We start from the raw sequence: 18587 nt of genomic DNA on the forward strand, positions 1-18587 counted from the left end.
ATTATTATAAGTTCTGGCTGAAAATTGGTTTTCACTCCAGCGTTGCCAAAGACCGATCCCCCGGATATTTATTGTGGAAAATTACAAAGCCTTTTATTTATTTATTTTATTTTTAATAAAAAATAAATTAAATAATCATACTGGCATTTAAAGGGTTATAATCCGACGAATAATTTGTTAATCTTGAGCAGGTCTGAAGTTATTCGAGTGATGTATGAAAAAGTAAAGCATAACAAGATATTTTTGTTTTGATTTTGATGATTTTTTAGCAGTTTTTGTATGTGAAGATTTTTGGCCTCGAACGTCACCAGTAGGTGGTTAACATGAGGACAACACGCAGATTAAAGCTGATACTCTACAGCTCAGCAAACGTTTTTCTCTTTAAATAATATAAAACTGATCCAAAACATAAAAATGAGATCAATAATAACCTAAATATGAAAAAGCTTCAGATTTCTCTTCACGTCAAGCATTGGGAGTTTTTCTTTTGTTTTGGTTTGCAGGCATGGATGAGTGCCAGACCAACATCCTCCACATGCATCCTGTTTCTCTTCATGACTTTTATCAACAAAACTTTGCTGCAAACCAATGAAAGAGGAACCCTATCACCATCGTGGTGGGCCTTGTTCACATAATTCATAGAAATTAGCATGTGCTGATAATATCCTTTTACCAAAGAGAAGCAAAACTTTGGGGGAGAATAGCATTTCTGTCTATGGAGGGAATCCAAGTGATGGTTTAAAAGCAGTCACACCCATTTTAAAGCCGGCATAAAACAGCCTGTTAACAGAACCTTGTATACACAGTCAGGCAGGAGGAGAGCATCAATCATTTCTTTCGTTTAGGAGTTCAGGAGCGTTTGTTTTATCTGCAGGAGTGTAACAAGGTGCGATACGTGAATGGAGAAAGCTTTTTCAGAAGTTCAGCACGGTTTGGAGGAGATCTTTATCAGTGTAACTGAATGTACTTATTCTTTTTTTCTGGATGTATTTTAGAGGTGAAAGCTGTAAACCCCCACTGGGAAAAACATGGGAAACGAACAGTCCAACAACATAGAAGCTACCCAGGTAAAACTGCATCATCTATGACTTTCCATGTTCCTCCATGTCAGCAACAAGAGGGAAAAGATGCTAGCAGTCGTGTATTTACAGTGAAAACCAGGATTTCTCTGTTTTTTCTGTGAGCTGATGTAAATGCACATTTACATTTTTACCTTGTAGAACGGGAACACTTCTGAGAAGCATGAAAATGGATCAGTAAATGGCTTGTCTGCTAAGATCACAGCTAATGGACTGGAGACTGATGGTGAGAGATATTATTTCATACTTGATAAGAAAAAAAAAAAAAAAAAAAAAAAATATATATATATATATATATATGCATGTAGTATGTGTGTATTTATATGTAAAAACCCGTTTTTGTGCCTTCTGCTGTGTTTCATGAAGATTCTGCTTCTGCATGGTGTTGCGTTGCATCAGCTGATCTTTGAATGTTCATTTTGCAATCATCATTCAGATTCTCATGATACTGTGTAAACACAGTGACTCCCGGCCGTGTCCTGAATCTCCTAATGTAAGCTGTAGGCGTTGTCTCTGACACTGACAAGGAGTGAATGTTTGACCTGTCATGGTTATGCTTTGTACTTCCCACTGACTCCTGAGTTTGTCTAGAGCTGGTATGTTGACTCTGATGATGAAGATGTCACTTTCTTGCTCTGACTTGCCCATGTTTACTTCATAAGGAATTAGACAAGTTAATGCTGTGCGCAAGGAGCAGAACATCCAAATCTCTAAAAGTGACAGCTGTGTAATTATTAAATGAGTAGCAGCAGCACATTAAAAAGTAGAAATCAGAGCTTGATTAAATGAGATACATTATTCTCACTTTTTCACTACTTTTCACACAACTTCTTGAGGTCTAAATGAAAAATTTGTGACATGCTTTGATCCAAAAATGATGCACAGTGGTTAGCTGCCACACTCCACTCCACCCCTCTCCTCTGTGCTCTTTAAAGATCCATCTGGACTGAAATGAAGCATAAATCTAGACACCAAATAACTCTTCCAGCATTACACATGCTTTGAACTGGACTAGATATGGACATCAAAGTCACATACCATCCAGCCAGTGTGTGATAAATTAATACAAATGTCATTCCTCCATCCGATCAGCTGCATAAACCCCGGGATCCTTTGTTGGTCCATTTTTTTTCTTTTTCTTCTTCTTGGAGAGCAGCTTTTACTGAGAATGACAAGTTTGCCTCTGTTACATTAGATAATTCACAACTGATGTATAATAATAATAATAATAATAATGGATTAGATTTATATAGCACTTTTCAAGGCACCCAAAGCGCTTTACATTGTGTGAATCCATTATTCATCCACTCCTCACTCATACCTGGTGATAGTAAGCTACGTGCGTAGCCACAGCTGCCCTGGGGCAAGCTGACGGAAACGTGGCTGCCAGTCTGCGCCTACGGCCTCTCCGACCATCACCGAACATTCATCCACACATTCATACACCAGCGATGCCAATACTGGAGGCAAGGAGGGTTAAGTGTCTTGCCCAAGGACACAACGACAGATGACTGCGGGAGCGGGAATCGAACCGCCGACCTTCCGATCATTGGACGACCTGCTCTACCGCCTGAGCCACTGCCGGAGGAAGAAAAGTGTCACAATATAATACATAACTACAGCGTTTAATTATTTATTGAATGTGTTATTATTCATTAAAATACAAATAAATACATGAATAAATGATTTAAAATATACAGTTTTATTTGATTCATGATGCTCAGCAGTTCAGGAACTATGAAAAATGAAAGGTTAAATAATGAATATATTCTTTTACTTCAATTTATTTACTTTAAACTACTGAAAAAATGTAAATTATTTATTAGTTTATTACATTATTTATTAATTTATTTCTAAATTTTATTAACTAATGACAAATTTAGGTAATTCTACATTTTATTTGGATAGATGGATTATTTAATTTAATTTAATTTAATTTAATTTAATTTAATTTAATTTAATTTAATTTAATTTAATTTAATTTAATTTTATTTTACCTGTCCTGTCCAGCATCATGACAGCATGGTCAAATTTACTCTGCCCAAAGGGACCATCTATCTATCTGCCTACCTACCTACCTACCTACCTACCTACCAATCATGGTCGCAGGGGAGTTGGAGTCTATCCCAGCAATGAACAGGCAAGAGGCTGGTAGATCTGAATGGGTCACCAGTCTATCGCAGGGAGACACATTTTACTGGTCATATATTCTTTTATTACTGTACCTACTGACTAAATCAAGATTTTTTAAATTGCATTAAAAACATCAATAAGAATCTTCTGTCAGTTTTAGACATTTTTTTTATATTTTGCAGGGTTTGATAATATTTAAAGGTAATTAAATCATTTGCTGACATTTCTAAATAAACTAAATGAAATAAAAGATCCCACATATAAGTTAAGGTGTAAACTGTTTTTTTTTTTTTTTACTGTAATTTACTGTATTTTTTTCCTTGTGTTTATTTTCTGGTGCCCAGCAACCAGAATGTTACCATTTGTTTTCTTCCTTTATTATCTTTACTTCTTTATTTTTTTTATTTGTAATAATATTTTGATAAGATTTTTACATCTGTAACACAAACCCAAAGCTTCAGCAGCTGGTTGGTTTCCTCAGGCTTCATGGAGAAATAGAACTGAGTGTCATCTGCATAACAATGAGATTGAACATCATATTTCCTGGTGGTATGACCCAATCAAAGCAGGATGTTTACTGGATCCCAATGGATCTAACAGAACCAGCACAGAGACAAGACCAACATAAAGATCCAGATGTGCTATAACTCCAGACACCACTATTTATGCTCTCAAGCTCAGTATTAGCTTTTTTTTTCCTATTTGTGCCACTTCAATGCCTTAACCTTAAAAAACACACTTTCGGTTTATAATCTGACTTGCAGATGCAACAGCTGTTGAGTACTAAATAGTTTTCTCATGCCGTGTGTGTGTGTGTTTTTTTTAAAGTTACTCATCTTGGCTCTGAGTTAAATGCATGGACATTTTGATAATGTTTATTTTCTTTTCCAGTAGAGAGCAACATCACAGTCCATCAGAATGGCAAGCCCCAATCTTCAAACCACCCAACAAACCCGAATGAGCCCGCAACAGTCAAATCAGACGCTCAAAAAGACAACTCTCAAGTTATTTTAGAAATCACCAGCAAGAAGGAAGAGGTGAAGAAGAGTAAAGAGGAAAAAGGTCGTTCTTTGGGCAAACTGTTTAAAAAGAAAGCAGATCGTAGGGCTCATGGCGAAGAGAGTGGAGAAAAAGGCAAAGAGACGTCAGGTGAAGATCAAGTGGATGTAAACCAGTTTTCTACTGATGCACAACAGGTGAGTCCTGAAATGCAGGTGGGAATATTTTCCACAGCTCTAATCCCCAAAAAAGTTGGAATGATATGAAATTTTTAAATAATAACAGAATACAGTTATTTCCAGATCTCATCAACCCATATTTCATTCCCAATAGAACATAAACAACATGTTCAAACTGAGACATTTCACCATTTCATGGAAAATGTGAGCTCAGGGACAACTTCAGTTAGAAAAAATAAAGTAAAGTAAATGTCCCAGTCCTGTATGAGTTATATTCTTTAGTTGTGTGTTTCTGGCTGAGATCAGTGGGCTTTGTCCTCAGTGCTGCAGACACAGTAAGAATAAGAAGAGCACGGAGACGTGTCACCAGGTCTAAGCTTCTCATGAGGTTTATGGAGAAGAAGAAATGTCAACCATATGTTGTTGACTTACTTACATTACTGGATCTTTTTAAGATGAAAAGTGTGTTTAATTACACCGTTTTCACATGAACATTTATACATGCACGCTGTGCAGCAGATTCTTCTGTTATTTCTTCTTGGTTCCTTCTGAGTCCACCATGACTACTGTTTCCTCTTCCTTTTTGGGTTTCTGAAATATCACGTTGATGTTTCAGCTAACCATTCAGGCAGCTTCATTTCAGCTCGTCCTTTATTACAGTCAGCTGGCTGGGATCTTTATGGAGGAGGTGGTCTTCATAAAGAACAGTGTGCATCTGAATATACTGTTCACATAGTGAATGTTTCTTACATTTTTAGCCCACAGGAAATTGATCCAGAAATGGCTGCAGAACCAGAGCCTGAGTCCGTAACAAAAGATAAGACAGCTGCAGCTGAAAATAAGACTTTCACTTTCAGCCTTTGTGACATGATGGCCGACTGTGTTGGAACAGCTTCTGAAACCTCTGATTGCACTATTGCAAACACGTCAGAGTTAATAGCAGAGGAAGGGTTGCACAGGACAAAGATGGAGTGGGAGACATGTCATCTGACTCAAACAGATGTCGATCCAGAGTCCGATATAACAGCGTCCCTTCTTTAGATGAGGAGCCAGTTACCATGGTAACAGAAATAGTATCTGAAGTTGTTCGCAAGGAGCGACATTCTGCCAGTCATGTCTGTAATGATCTTACAGTTATTAAGGTGGAAAGTGCCCATAAAGATGTCACTGCTGGATGTGGATGGAGTGAAATAAGCCAGCTAGAAAAACTCAGTCCTGTGACAGCTGGTTAGGAAGAACTGGAAAAACTGGCCAAAGGCAGAAGTTATACTAGCTGATGTTGTTTATGAGCTTATCAGCATTGGAGAACTGCTTCAAGATGCTTTTAGCATTCCAGATGTGGAAGTCAACCTGGAGTCCTCTCCAGATGTGTTTGCTGAGAATGGGGAGATTGTGATAACTGAGGTGGGACCACAGCTGGAGAATCAGAAGCCAGTCCAGTCATTTTTCAGACAAGCTGAAGATAATCCATGGGATTCAACATCTAAATCCAGAAAAAAAACTACTTATCAGAAACCTGCAGCACATAATGACAGAGCTGCGGAAGATGAGGTAACATTTTTCCCGTCTGAAGGATCTGGTTTGGAAAACTTTTGAAGGAATTAATACTGAAGTTGAAAATGCTTCATCAAATGGCACTAAAGTATCGTTAGAGGTGTGGAAGAGAAAGTGAGTGAGGTTGTTTCTTGCAAGGAATCTGGAAGAAACTGTCATTCTAAAAGAAAAACGTGGCGTATGTGGAGATGCGGTGGATGCTGAAGCTCTCAAACATCCACCACTTTAAACCCCTGTAAAGAGGAGGGAAGCACCCAAGTAGAGACAACTCTCCGCTACTGAAGCTACACTGGCTGGTCAAAAGAAAGGTGCCACTAAAAGAAAAAGGTTCTTGCCACTCTGGAGCGAATCAAACTGGTCCCACAAGTGTTCATTTGGGTTGAGGTCTGTACTTCCAGCATCATTCCATCCTCTCTGTTCCCAAATCCTGGAAGTTCTCCTGGCTGGCTTGATGGGGAAGAGCGTTGTCAACCAGGAGGATAGAGTTAGGTCCCAGATTCTGGAAATATGGATCACCACTTGCTCCAGAATCTCATTCTGATAAGTCCGTCAGTCAGGTGCCAGTCATCCATCTGAGACTGAAACACACCTAAATCTCAGAACCAGAGTGAACATCAACAGGAGAATATTTCAGCTTTCCATCCGTGTGAGAAACAACACCAGCTTAGATTATTAAAGAGGAGAAATTATCAACTGAAATCATGTTTCAGAAACAGTTTTTGAGGAATGTATTTGGTGGTTTAGAAACATTCTCACTAGGTTACATCAATGTGGCCCCAGCGTAAGAACTGTAGACTCGTCTTTCTGACCTGCTTGTTTACAGTATCTCATGTTTCATGTTTGTTATAATAAATCCAGCTGGATGATAGTGTCTGTATAAATCATTAGAACAAACCGGATGAAGTCATTCCCATTAAAAATGAAAGATGAAAACACGTGAATTTGTTTTTCATTCATACATTTAGTTCAGCATGGATTCACATCCCGTATTAAAGCAGAAGAAAAATAGAAAATTAAGGCACTGAAATGACTAAAAATTATTTAAAAACAAATCTTAAAGACACTGACCATGAGGACATGCCAAGGTAGCTGATTTTCCTGACATTTCTCAGGGCATAACTCTCACACATTGTTGAATATCAATGAGTGAGGGGTGGGACACACACATTAATAAAAGGGCGATTGTTGACAAAGGCCCGAGTAGGCAGAGGCATGGTTGGAATTGTGCTCCCATCTCAATGCTGCGATTAAGACACTCACTGCACACATATCAGCCCTGCTGCTCTAACATCAGTCTCAAAAGCTAATTTTCTGTGGTGGTGTGCAGGAGACAGCTAACCTACAGCTACAGTCTGAGCCGGTGACGGAGCCAGACAGCCTGACTGCTGACTCGGGTCCAGAGGAAGACAAAGTTCCCAAAGCTGACCACGGAAACGGTCAGACTGTGGAAAACCAAGAGGAAAGCAACCCAGAAGAGAATCCAGTTATGAACTTCTTCAAAACACTAGTAAGTGGCACCATAAGAGAAATTCAGCTAGATATCGTTAATATGTGTGTTTGGAAATGAACCAGAAAAAGAAGGTAGTAAATGTGGAAAAAACAACTAGTTTTACTGTGTTTTAATGATGATGCGTGTCTCTACTGAGGCCATCTATCTGATGAGGTTGACATCAGACATAATTAAACACAGAGGTGTGTTTTATTTGGCGTGTGTTTGTGAACTATTTTGTTGTGTGTAGAAGAATATTTTTGCTGTATAAGACAGTAACGGAAGGTATCCATAAGTAAATCTGCCATGATGACAAGGCCTGATGGAAAACCTTCAACAAGCAGCCATTGTGTTTCCTCTTCATCATGTTGGCTTTTGGATTCATGCCGTTTTAAAGAGTTACCATTGCCCCAGCCCCATGCTAATCAAGTCTTTGAACATGCGGGAATGTGGTGGCCTATTGTTCATCCCATAGTGTGAGCTCACAAGGGAGGCCTGTGCGGTTGGAAGTTGAGATTTGTGAAGATAGAGCGAGGGCAGGCCTACGCCATCTCCGGAGCACAATGGCCGTCACAATGACACCGCATGTACTGTATGTGCTCTGTCAGGGACCTCAGTGTGCACTCTGTCTGCCTTCCTTAGCCTCCCATAGATCTTTGCTTGAATCCATGAAAGGCTGCTGTTTTTTATTAAATAATCATTTTTCTGTTCCCATTACTTTGACTACATCCTCTGACCATAAAATCTGCACAGTGCCGCATACATGCACGCAAATTAGCATGACGTGTCATGATTTAGCACTTTAAAGTTTGGATGTTTTTATTATCTTAACTCACAGGTGAATACCACCAAAACACCCAAAAAGGAAACTGCTCCCGAGGCCACAAAAGATCAGGTGAATGCATGTTCAGTGGTTGTTTTATTTCCTTTCCTTTGAGTGCTTAATATCACATCATAGCTGGAATAGTGAATGCTGGAATGCCAAAGGTTAATTAGCATCTGCAGAGCACATATGCAAGCTTTTTCTTTCAGTTTAATGGTACATTTTAACTGCTTCCTTTTTTTCTGTTGCAAACTAGTCCTTGAAGGAGAGCCAACCTGCAGCAGCACCTACTGTGAGCCTATGAAATATTTTTATTTGCCTAACAATTCACATGAATATATCAGTCCACACTCAGAAAACACATTTTATGAGTATATTTTAAATAACCCATTTTTATTGGCTGAAGTGAAAAGAGAATCTTATTAATGTAAATATTTGACTAAATATGTTTACTGTGTGAACATATTCCAGTTTCAAATAAATAATAAGAACCCCACTTTAATATTTATTTTCCATCTTGAAAAGGTTGCACAAACATCTGAACCACCTGCAGCACCCAAAGGAATGCCCATCCCACCACCACCTCCTCCAGAGCCGCCAAAAATGGAAGTCAAAGGAGAAGCAGCTGCCAAACCTGCAAAGCTGACAGCAAAAGAAGAAGCAAAAGCTGCTGCAAAGGAACCTGAGCCCGCAAAAGGAAAATCAGCCAAAGATGCTCTGAGCAAATTCTTCCGCCCAAAGGTAAAGGAACAGCTGTAACTCCACACGGAAACATTCAGTAACTATTCAGGGGATAGCTGTTGTGTTGGATTATAACAGTGTAAAACATGTAAATTTGAGGTACTGCTAGGAGTCAAGACACCCAAAGGCAAGGGTGCCTCAGCCAGTGGAGGAAATGCCCGGCCTGCGACAGTGGTACAGTAGTTTATTATCCTCTAACTGACCGTGCGGGCACTAACTGAACTGAGGCTGATCTGTCTGGAAGCAGCAGAAACTTGCTAACTGCTGTCTCTTCACCAGAACAGCAGTTGTTTTATTTGTTTATTTGTTTTTTTTTTCTCCCCTCGTTATTAAACTAATTTTCTTAATATAATCAGGTTTTTAGTTAACTCTTTAAAAATAGCTTGTTAAACCAGCGTTTCCACCCGTCCATATTCTTATGGTTTGATTTCAGTGGAAAACTGTAAATGGCATGTTGTGAAATCAGGTTACTCATGTCTGTGTGCAGCTATGAGGCTGAAATAGATGACAGATTTCTACCAAAACCGAGGAAACAGCTGACCTGACTAAATCACAAACACACCTCACACCTGCTTTCTGAATGCATCTTAGCATCACTGTGAGCTTCTCTGGTCCTCACTAAGCCCTGGCGCTCCACAGTCTGTTCATAATGTAGCTACAACTCGCCTGTAGGTGGCGCTGCAGTCGGGGGCGGCTCTAATATAAAACACGAGGAGGCAAACCTTAAAGTCTGGGTTTATATGCTCTTAAAACAATCATGTTAACTGGTTCCACAAAGTTCTGGGTTTACTTTGTCAACACAACATGCACAGCAGTTATTTCTCCACAGACACTGGAGAAATGTTTTAATTATAATAACATTTGTCGTATTTATATATTTGATTGTATTTATTTTTATGTTTTTGTTTAGATATTCATTATATTTTAAATATATATAGAATATATAAAAGACATTGATTTTTTGTAAATATTTATATACATAAATATATTTAATACATAAATACATTTTTAAACTTTTAATTAAAAATATTGTATATTTTTATTATATGTACTAAATTTAAAATAATTTTTTGTGCATGCTTATTTATTTTCTTTCTGTTTTTTTTTTATTTATTTGATTGACACATTACACATTTACATATTTATCCATTTACACATGAATTACAACTTCCACATCACAATGAATCTAAAATCAACGTTTAATCCCCTGTATCTGAAAGTAAAAAATCCAGTATTTCACATTATGATCAGAGTAACAAAATTATTTAAATGTACATACATGTACATTTCCACATGTGTGTAGTACTCCTGACCATCTGAAATGACCAGGACAAATTGGTATTGCAGTTACTTTTCTTAAAATATTACAGTTACTTGTTCACTCACCCATGCCGGCATAATTCATATACTGCACAGGTATGTTCACATGCCAGTGCACACACGCATGCATGCACACACACACTGGCTAATTAATCATCAAAGCTCAATATTCTATATAAAACCAACATACACACACAGCTATAAGCCACCAATCCAGAGCTTTTCTCTCTCCAACTCTCATCAAAAGACTCACAACAGCCCCAGCAGGACTCTGATATTCATATCATGATATCATGTTAATCTGAAACAACATAATTTAGTCATTTTGTCAGCAAATAACTTAAATGCCAGTTTACTATAAATTTTATATGTTAACATCAATATTTTCTGCAACAGTAAAAACAAGAAGTGGTCAACAGCAGCTGCACATATTAAAAAAATGAAAAATTAAACTCAGCTTACACAGATAAGAGACTTGTCCAGCCTTAAGAGGGGTTCCCAAGCTTTTCCATGCAGCAACCCACCTTTGGAGGCATGTTTGGTCCAGCAGGACCCACTAAATATTTTAATGCAGTAAAATAAGCCAACAAGCTGCAATCACATCATTTACAAGCAGATAAACACCGACACACTGATTAAGTCACAAAGTTTCCTCATCAGCTTTTAACCTGGACTAATAAAATCTTCCTCATTGGCCCAGTTTACACCTTTTTTCAAGCTGGACAAGGCCAGATGTGGACAGCTGTAGACAGTAGCCTATAAGTACAGACTAGTTTAGCTGAGCAGCCTCAGTATTGAAATTTCCACCTGTTACTTTAACATAGCACGCTAAATCAATTAACACGTCATCTATGATACTAGGAAATCCCACATACCCCCGCATCCACGTTTGGAATAACCAGTAGCTGATGAGAAACCAGCAACAAACCACAAAACATTGACAACAGAATAAAGTTTGACAACAAGTAGTATCAGAGTCATACAGCTACATAACAAGGACCATGGAGAATCTCAACTAGTGCTTATCATGTTATGTTCAGATCAAAGTTTGCAGCTTGTACATACCAGCCGGCTCGTCTTCTTCTTTTTTTTATTTTTTTGACAAGCAGGCCAGTCAGACCACCAGGAATTGTCCGTTTTTCCCGTGAGCCAGTCCAACCCTGGTTCTTTTCATTAAAATATTACAGTTAATATCTTCTATATTATTTTCACATTTACCAAATTCATCCTTCAAGCCAGATTGGACCTTCTGGTGGGTTGGTTTTGGCCTCCAGGCCATATGTTTGATATTCCCGTCCAAAGGCCTCTGTACATAAACAAAGAGAACCATCAGGAGCACCAACAGGAAGACAAATCTGGGTCAAAGTCAGATTCCACACACAGATAATGTGTTAGTGGTTGAAAGCTCCTGCATGTGTAAGCTAGTCTCAGACTGGCCTAAATGATCCAGATTTCCTTTTGTTGGCATTTTTTTGTAAAAGCAACAAAGTGTACATTTAACTGAACACGGATCAATTCCTAATAAACTGCTCTTGATAACATATTTTTCAGTTTCTTTTGCCAGATGACTAAACACATCAGAAACTGATTGACAAACAGCCCATATGATGTTTTTTCTGTTCCCATAAAAATCCAGATTTTTTTTTTAATCAACCTTCATGCAGAGATGCAGCTGATGTTTTGTAGGTTTCAGACACACCTGTGCATTTACACCTGGACATAAAAGACAGCGGCCCAGTTGAATGTCCAGTTTAATGGCCAAGTCCAACTCCATTTAGTTTGAGCTATGTTATTGAACGGTGCTGGTTGCATCCACATTGTGAGACAAGAGTCTCACAGGTGCTGGTTGGCGTATTAAGTTTACTACACAGCTCATTTGACCTGGGTTTACTTTCGTACTTGCACTGATTTGACAGTGTGGAATAATCTCCTCCGCCTCATTTAATGCATCTGTTCCTTTAACCACTTCATATGAGTCAGCATTTATTGCCATACTAACACATCCAAACAAATCCAAAACGTTATGTGTTAGAAGAGCTGAGGCCTTTTCTGCCTGCAGCTTTTAGAAAAAATGAGACTTCCTTCCAGCTGCAGAAGCAGTCGTAGACGTACAGGTAATAGAAAGTCTACTGTATTCAGGGTACTGGTGTGAATGTGAACCTGCATGCTCTGGCTTTGTTCTGAGTAGAATGAGCCATGAAATTAAGGCGGAGCTTACCGTGTTTCCTGTGTTTAATTTTGTTGTTACATGTGTTCAGAATATAAAATCAGTTTTATTCTGCAGGGGACAGAGGTGAAGGTGTCACAGCCTGTTGTAGAGGTGCAGGTAAATGAAAGGAAAACTCAGTCTTTAAGTTTTGTCCCTTTTTCAAGGAATGGGAACTGGCTTCTATGATTTCACCATTTGAGTTGCATGGCTGTTTTTATATGTTTTTGTTCATTTGCTCAGGTTGACAATAAGGTTGAACCTGAGAGGGCAGCAATGGAGGCGCTCGTACAAGTGGTAGAAGTGCAGGTAAAGAGCAAGAAGACAACAGTTTTATTCAGTTTTAACTCTCCTCACTCTGCAGCACCTTTTAAATTAAATGACTGCTGAGGAATGAACGTGTCCACAAAAAACCCAGTTTCCAAAGAGATGGTGGTGTAAAAAAGAGAGGAAAACTAATTGTATTCATTTGCTAAATAACAAAAGTATATTTACCTTAAAGTGAGCCTTAAAAGCCAAGCATATTTTATTAAATAATATTAAAAACGTGGATTTTGGCATCTCAACAAACCTGAAATAAAAATGGGCAGGCCACCAAAACTCAGATAGATGATCTCTACACACACTAGGAAGCAGCAAGCTTAACATAACAAAATGACAAGGAGAAACTCAGCTAAAGACTCTACCAAGCCAAACAGTTCAAACCCCAAACTGTTATATAGGAATGTAAGAAAAACCTGAGAACAGCTCTGTCCACTCTTCTGCTAATCTCTTCACTTCTAGCAAACCACACAAACAAGCAGTCGTATGAAAGCAGAGACTCTGCTGATTACAAAGATGTCTGTCTCATCACTGGGACAAAAACTCAGAAATCATGTCTTACTTCTGCTGTTTTCCGGTGAAAAGTTTGATTCCAGTTCTAAAAAAACTCTGCTAATGTGTTCTCCTACGACTGCCTTTGTTTGAAATGAATCATGAAGGTCCTGCTGGTTTCCATGGAGATGAAGGAGGTTTTCCTTCATCTTCCTATCATAGACTATGTTGGGCTTCACTTCTTTCTGGATCCTCATGGTGTTTCTAAGGTGATTGTGGGGGCTATCCCTGGATTCTCCTGACTCTGAGCATTGATAGAGGTGTCCATCATCAACGTCGGATGATGGCTTCCAGAGATATTTACCTGCGTAACACTTCTATTAAAACACCTGGAAAACTGTTCAGGTTCACTTTTTACCTTCTACTGTAGCACAGTTCCTCATCAGACATTACTTTAGTCTTTCCTTGGGACTACTTTTCCTTCTGTGATTGTTTCAGGAACAGGGATTTACACGGTGTTGACTTTGAATACTTTCACATTTCAGAAAAGTTGACGTTGTTGATCAAATGATACAAACAGCTCCATTTTACTAAAAAAACAATATAGATATTAAAGGCTGTGAATACTTTTGCAAAGCACCACAGGAAGGAAAATAATTAAAAAATAAACATCTGAGTAAATTGGGAAAGATAGTTCAGACTGACCTTATCTCAGTTTTCTGGTCACAATGTTGCGGTGACCGTCCTACTGACTACGGAGCTGGACAGCGTGACACACAGTGGTAGACAGATATGGTGGCATCTACCCTTGGGCCATGTTCTTCAAATGCCCAACACCTGTGAAGCTAAACATAAATCAAACTGACCACAATCATCTTTTTCTGCTTCAGTTTGACTACGATTGTAAAAGTGTTCATTCAGAACTGGCCCCAAATGGGCAAATCATCCAAGCTGTTATCATTTTACTGTAATAATAAACCTTACACGTCAGTAATCAAAATTAGGGCTGGCAATGCAGACCAGCCACCAAAATCTCCATTGAGCTACCACTGAAAACACGTGATGCATCAAACAAACAACAAAGCAGGCCAAACTTGTGCCCTTCTGAAAACATGCCCATCTGCAGAAATGTAACCCAAAATGAGCCATTTGCACAGAAGTGCAGGTAAAGAGCGAGAAGACAACAGTTTTATTCAGTTTAACTCTCTTCACTCTGCAACACCTTTTAAATTAAATGACTACTGAGGAATGAACGTGTCCACAAAAAAAAAAACAGTTTCCAAAGAGATGGTGGTGTAAAAAAGAGAAGAAAACTAATTGAGAAAAACATTTGCCCTTTTGAAAACATGCCCATATGCAGAAATGCAACCTAAAATGGGCCATTTGCACAATTCCTATTAAAAACATCCCAAACGTATTTGGAAACAGGGTTGTCTCACCAGTTTTGGTTTACATAACAGCACTCCTTCATCTCCAAAATGACAATCACCCATAACTTTCCCTCTCCTGCAGATGGTGGAAGCTGTACCACAGCCAGTGGTAGAAGCTGAGGTAAATTTGTGGAGTTTGGCATTGTGGGAAATGAGCTCATCTTCTTCTTATTCTAGTTGTGTATTGGTTCTTGTGATTCCACTCTCACATCTATTGATAAAGTCTGAGACTACAGCCTGGAAATGACCGGCAGAAAGAAGCTCAGCAGCAGGAATCAGCTGAACCTTCACCTCCTGCTGGCGTTTTAAACTTTCATATTAGATTTAAACTCATTAAATCAGTCGGGCTAACACACGTTCACAGCTCGCTGCCTGGGATAATAGCTGTTTGAAGCTGCTGGTGTTTTCCTCTCGCTAACTGTCCTCTTGCTGAAATTTCTGCTAGAAAACAAACATGGATTTCTCTGTGTCTTTCTTTCTAGATGGAAGTCACAGAATCACCTGTCAAGATTACTTTTTCCATCTTCTTCATCCGTTTTACAAACAGCAGCAGCTGTTGTTGTGATTGATGTTGTGGGTTCTTTGTTCGAACTCCTCTGTTTTCTGATTTGGATATTTTCCTCTTTCATGCCACAGATGGCAGCTCCTGCTCTCACTCTGTCAGCCACATGGATGACCGCGCCTTTCATTTGTGAATATCTCATGAAATGTTTTCTCCTCTGTGCTGTTTTGATAAAAAAAAAAAGAAGGTGGATCCTTCAAAAGCTGGCACTCTGGAGGCAGCTGCTAAGCCAGAGCCACCACCTGCTCAGGAAGAGAAGAAAGCAGCCTCAAAATCATCCCTCCTCTCTATCTTTAAGCCCAAAGTAAGCACCTTTTTAAGCCTTTAAAACTTCTGAAAATCTCTGGGTGTGCATTGTGTTGCGATTAGTTGACAGGAAGTAACAGATTCATGTGAATTTGAGGTACTGTTAGATCACATGACCACAAAAGTCCAAGCAGCCTCCACAAGTGGAGTTCGGTTCCTCAGGAAAACTACTGGACTGGTAAATATGGTCATATGACCTCTTGTGAATAGACTCGTTATTAACCAGAGTGATTTCATTAATTACATCTGGAATTAAAAGAGCTCTAAACCAGTTATTTATCAGAACTATCTTTGTTTGTTATTGTATTTAAAAAGGATAACACATCCGAGCGTCTGCAGTCATCTCCCATAATGTTGTAATCACTAAGAAAAACTGAATCCTAACAACAGATGTACATCTTAATGTCACTTCAAATGCCACCTCAAAGTCCATTTAAGCTTAGTTATACAAACTTACTCCTGAGCTGACACTAGATTGGCACCATTTAACATTTCATAATGAATCACACCACTTGCAGGCTGCTGAGCCCATGAAGACGGCACCGACCCCATCTGCAACAGCAGAGGCAGCAGCCAAAGCCAAGGAGGAGCCCAAAGCAGCAGCCAAGTCTGCAGAGACCGTTGTAGATAACAAGCCAGCATCAGCAGCCTCCCAACCTGGAGAAGATGCCACCAGTGTGCCCAAGAAGCTGGAGAAGAGGAACTCCATCCAGCTGTTCTTTAAAACCCTGGTGAGGAGAGCTTTTAAACTTTCAAAGACAAACAGGACACAATTAAAACAACCGAACATAGCTTCCATTATCTTTTGAATGAGTTTTGTATTACTTCCACTAGATGGCAGCAGTGATGTTTGGTTCTATTCAAGTTGCAGGCCATGCTCAGCTGAGAACAAAGCAGACTGACATGCCAGTCATGTTGCACAAGAGGAATTCAGTTGTGGTTTAGTACAGTTATACACTAACTTACAGTAAACAAACTTCACTTGGTCTGCAATCCACCCAAGTTTTTTCAAGCACCACAGGAAATTATACTATGTACAATTTGAGCTAATAATAATGATAATAATAATAATTATATATATATATATATATATATATATACAGATAGATAGATAAACCACATCTCCTCTAATTCTGCTTTATGAGGAAACAAAACTACCGTGTGGAAAAAGGTGAAAACAACTTTGAACTGGAAGGGATGAAAGAAAACTCATCACTCCAAAGGCTGACATCAAGTGACCATCACACACAGTGGCAAACTGAGACTGTGGAGGAATACACGGCAAGAACAGTTGGTAACAGGCAGGACTGGAGTCATGCATCACCTTAATTGGTGAGAAGCAAAGTCCAATTTTTAGGTTTGCCACACACCTAGTTGTTTTATGGTTAGATGGAAACCTGGAGAGGCCTTCAAGCCACAGTATCTCACACTGACTGTTTAATATAAAGGAGGACGTGTTAATCCGGGGGGCTTCAGCAAGGCTGGAATCAGGCAGATGTGTCTTTGTGAAGGATGCATTAATAAAACCACATAAAAGATTATCCTAGAAAAAAACATTTACTTGCTTATGCTAAGAATGTGCTCCCCAACTCAGAGGATTGCAGCAGAACAATCTTCCATGGATGGATGGAGGACTACCACATCAAGAGGCTGTCATGGCCACTCCATCGCCAGATCTGAACCCAACAATGGAAATATCAGGAAAAAGGAAGACAAGAAATACCAAGGACTCATGGAAGAGCTGTATATATATATATATATATATATATATATATATTTGTGTGTGTGTGTGTGTGTGTGTGTGTGTGTGTGTGTGTGCAGCTTGTTTTGCAGTGAACAAACATTTGTCTCCTTCTGTCTCGGCTCCACCTGCAGGGTCAGAAACGTCACTCCACTGATGCCGGAGTCCAGACAGAACCAGTCAGCGTTGCTGCAGCAGCAGAAAAAGCCAAATGAGGGCTTTAAGTTTCCTTGTACAGCCCCCCCACCCATCTTTATCTCTGTCTGTCACCATCATCATCATCATTGCCACCCTGAATTCCCTTTCTTCTGTTTTTGTCTTTACTTTTGTTAGACAGTACAATAAGAAATGTTATTGGAAGGATCAAAGCAAGTGAAGATGGTAGTAAGGAGGAAGTTGAGCTTGATGTGGTCGAAAGCTGACTTTATGGAAACCCTTTTGAGTTTTATATATATTTGATCACACTGATGTCCTGATAAGTACTGCAGTGTGAGACCTTCAGGCCTAATATATTTCCTCACTGTTTAATTATCTAACATCCTGGGCTTATGCAGTATTTTGTGCTGTGCTTTGCTTTTGGTAAATTAATCTATCTGAAATACTTAAACATGAAATATTATGTAGGGTCTATTTTTACATTTAATGGCAGGACATTCATGCAGTAGTGGTCATGTAGAGGTTAAAATGAAAAGGAAGCTGAAAGGGGTGTTTAAATATGCATGAAAATGTTCAAACTGTCAGGCATAGATGTAACTGGTGTAAGGCGCATGTTTATGAAGCTGATTACACTTATACATGTTCTAACTCCATGTTAACTCTCTGTAGACCACAGCATAGTCAAATATAGCACAACAGCTTGTAATAACCCACACAGGAAATCACAATCTGTACTCTTCTTTGGGGAAGTGACTGTAAATCCACTGGAGACAAAAATATATTGTTGTTTTGCAGCAGTCGTGAATCACAACCAGTTAAGTTTTAATGTCATTACAGCACTTTGTCTTGTATTTGAAGTCTGATGATATTAGTTATTTTTGTTTGGCATATGTGCAATTAATAATATGCTTATGTTTGCCTGTATGTATTCCTGTATGTGTAACTTTGTCTTGAAGACAATAAATATATTTACTGCTTGTCTGATCTATGTCAGCGTGAACAATAACAGAATTTCTGTGTTCTGCATCAGCAGCTTAGGTAAAGCAACAGAACAGG

At 38.9% G+C, this 18587-nt stretch overlaps 1 protein-coding gene across 6 annotated transcripts; it reads left to right on the top strand.

Annotated features, from left to right (window-relative positions):
• The first annotated feature begins 792 nt into the window (after positions 1-792).
• bcas1 (brain enriched myelin associated protein 1) lies at positions 793-18508 on the top strand. Of its 6 annotated transcripts, none has more exons than XM_042004893.1 (15): positions 793-886; positions 996-1067; positions 1221-1305; positions 4104-4408; positions 7272-7451; positions 8272-8328; positions 8513-8548; positions 8782-8997; positions 12602-12643; positions 12767-12832; positions 14849-14887; positions 15513-15632; positions 15732-15812; positions 16153-16365; positions 17510-18508. In XM_042004893.1, exons 2-15 carry the CDS (start codon positions 1029-1031, stop codon positions 17588-17590), a joined length of 1560 nt encoding a protein of 519 aa, XP_041860827.1. In that variant the 5' UTR covers positions 793-886; positions 996-1028; the 3' UTR covers positions 17591-18508. The 6 variants fall into 6 exon arrangements, with proteins under 6 accessions (XP_041860827.1, XP_041860828.1, XP_041860829.1 ...); XM_042004894.1 differs by having other exon boundaries at positions 4107-4408; XM_042004895.1 differs by lacking the exon at positions 12602-12643.
• The last annotated feature ends 79 nt before the right edge of the window (positions 18509-18587 follow it).

The sequence above is a fragment of the Melanotaenia boesemani genome, chromosome 13 (assembly GCF_017639745.1).
Source record: "Melanotaenia boesemani isolate fMelBoe1 chromosome 13, fMelBoe1.pri, whole genome shotgun sequence".
Lineage (NCBI taxonomy): Eukaryota > Metazoa > Chordata > Actinopteri > Atheriniformes > Melanotaeniidae > Melanotaenia > Melanotaenia boesemani.

Excerpts from the sequence above, each read along its gene's own strand:
- bcas1 (XM_042004893.1), top strand. The coding sequence starts at position 1,029 with ATGGGAAACGAACAGTCCAACAACATAGAAGCTACCCAG. Across the intron at positions 1,068-1,220 it reads ACAACATAGAAGCTACCCAG|AACGGGAACACTTCTGAGAA; the intron begins GTAAAACTGCAT and ends TTTACCTTGTAG. Across the intron at positions 8,549-8,781 it reads AACCTGCAGCAGCACCTACT|GTTGCACAAACATCTGAACC; the intron begins GTGAGCCTATGA and ends CATCTTGAAAAG.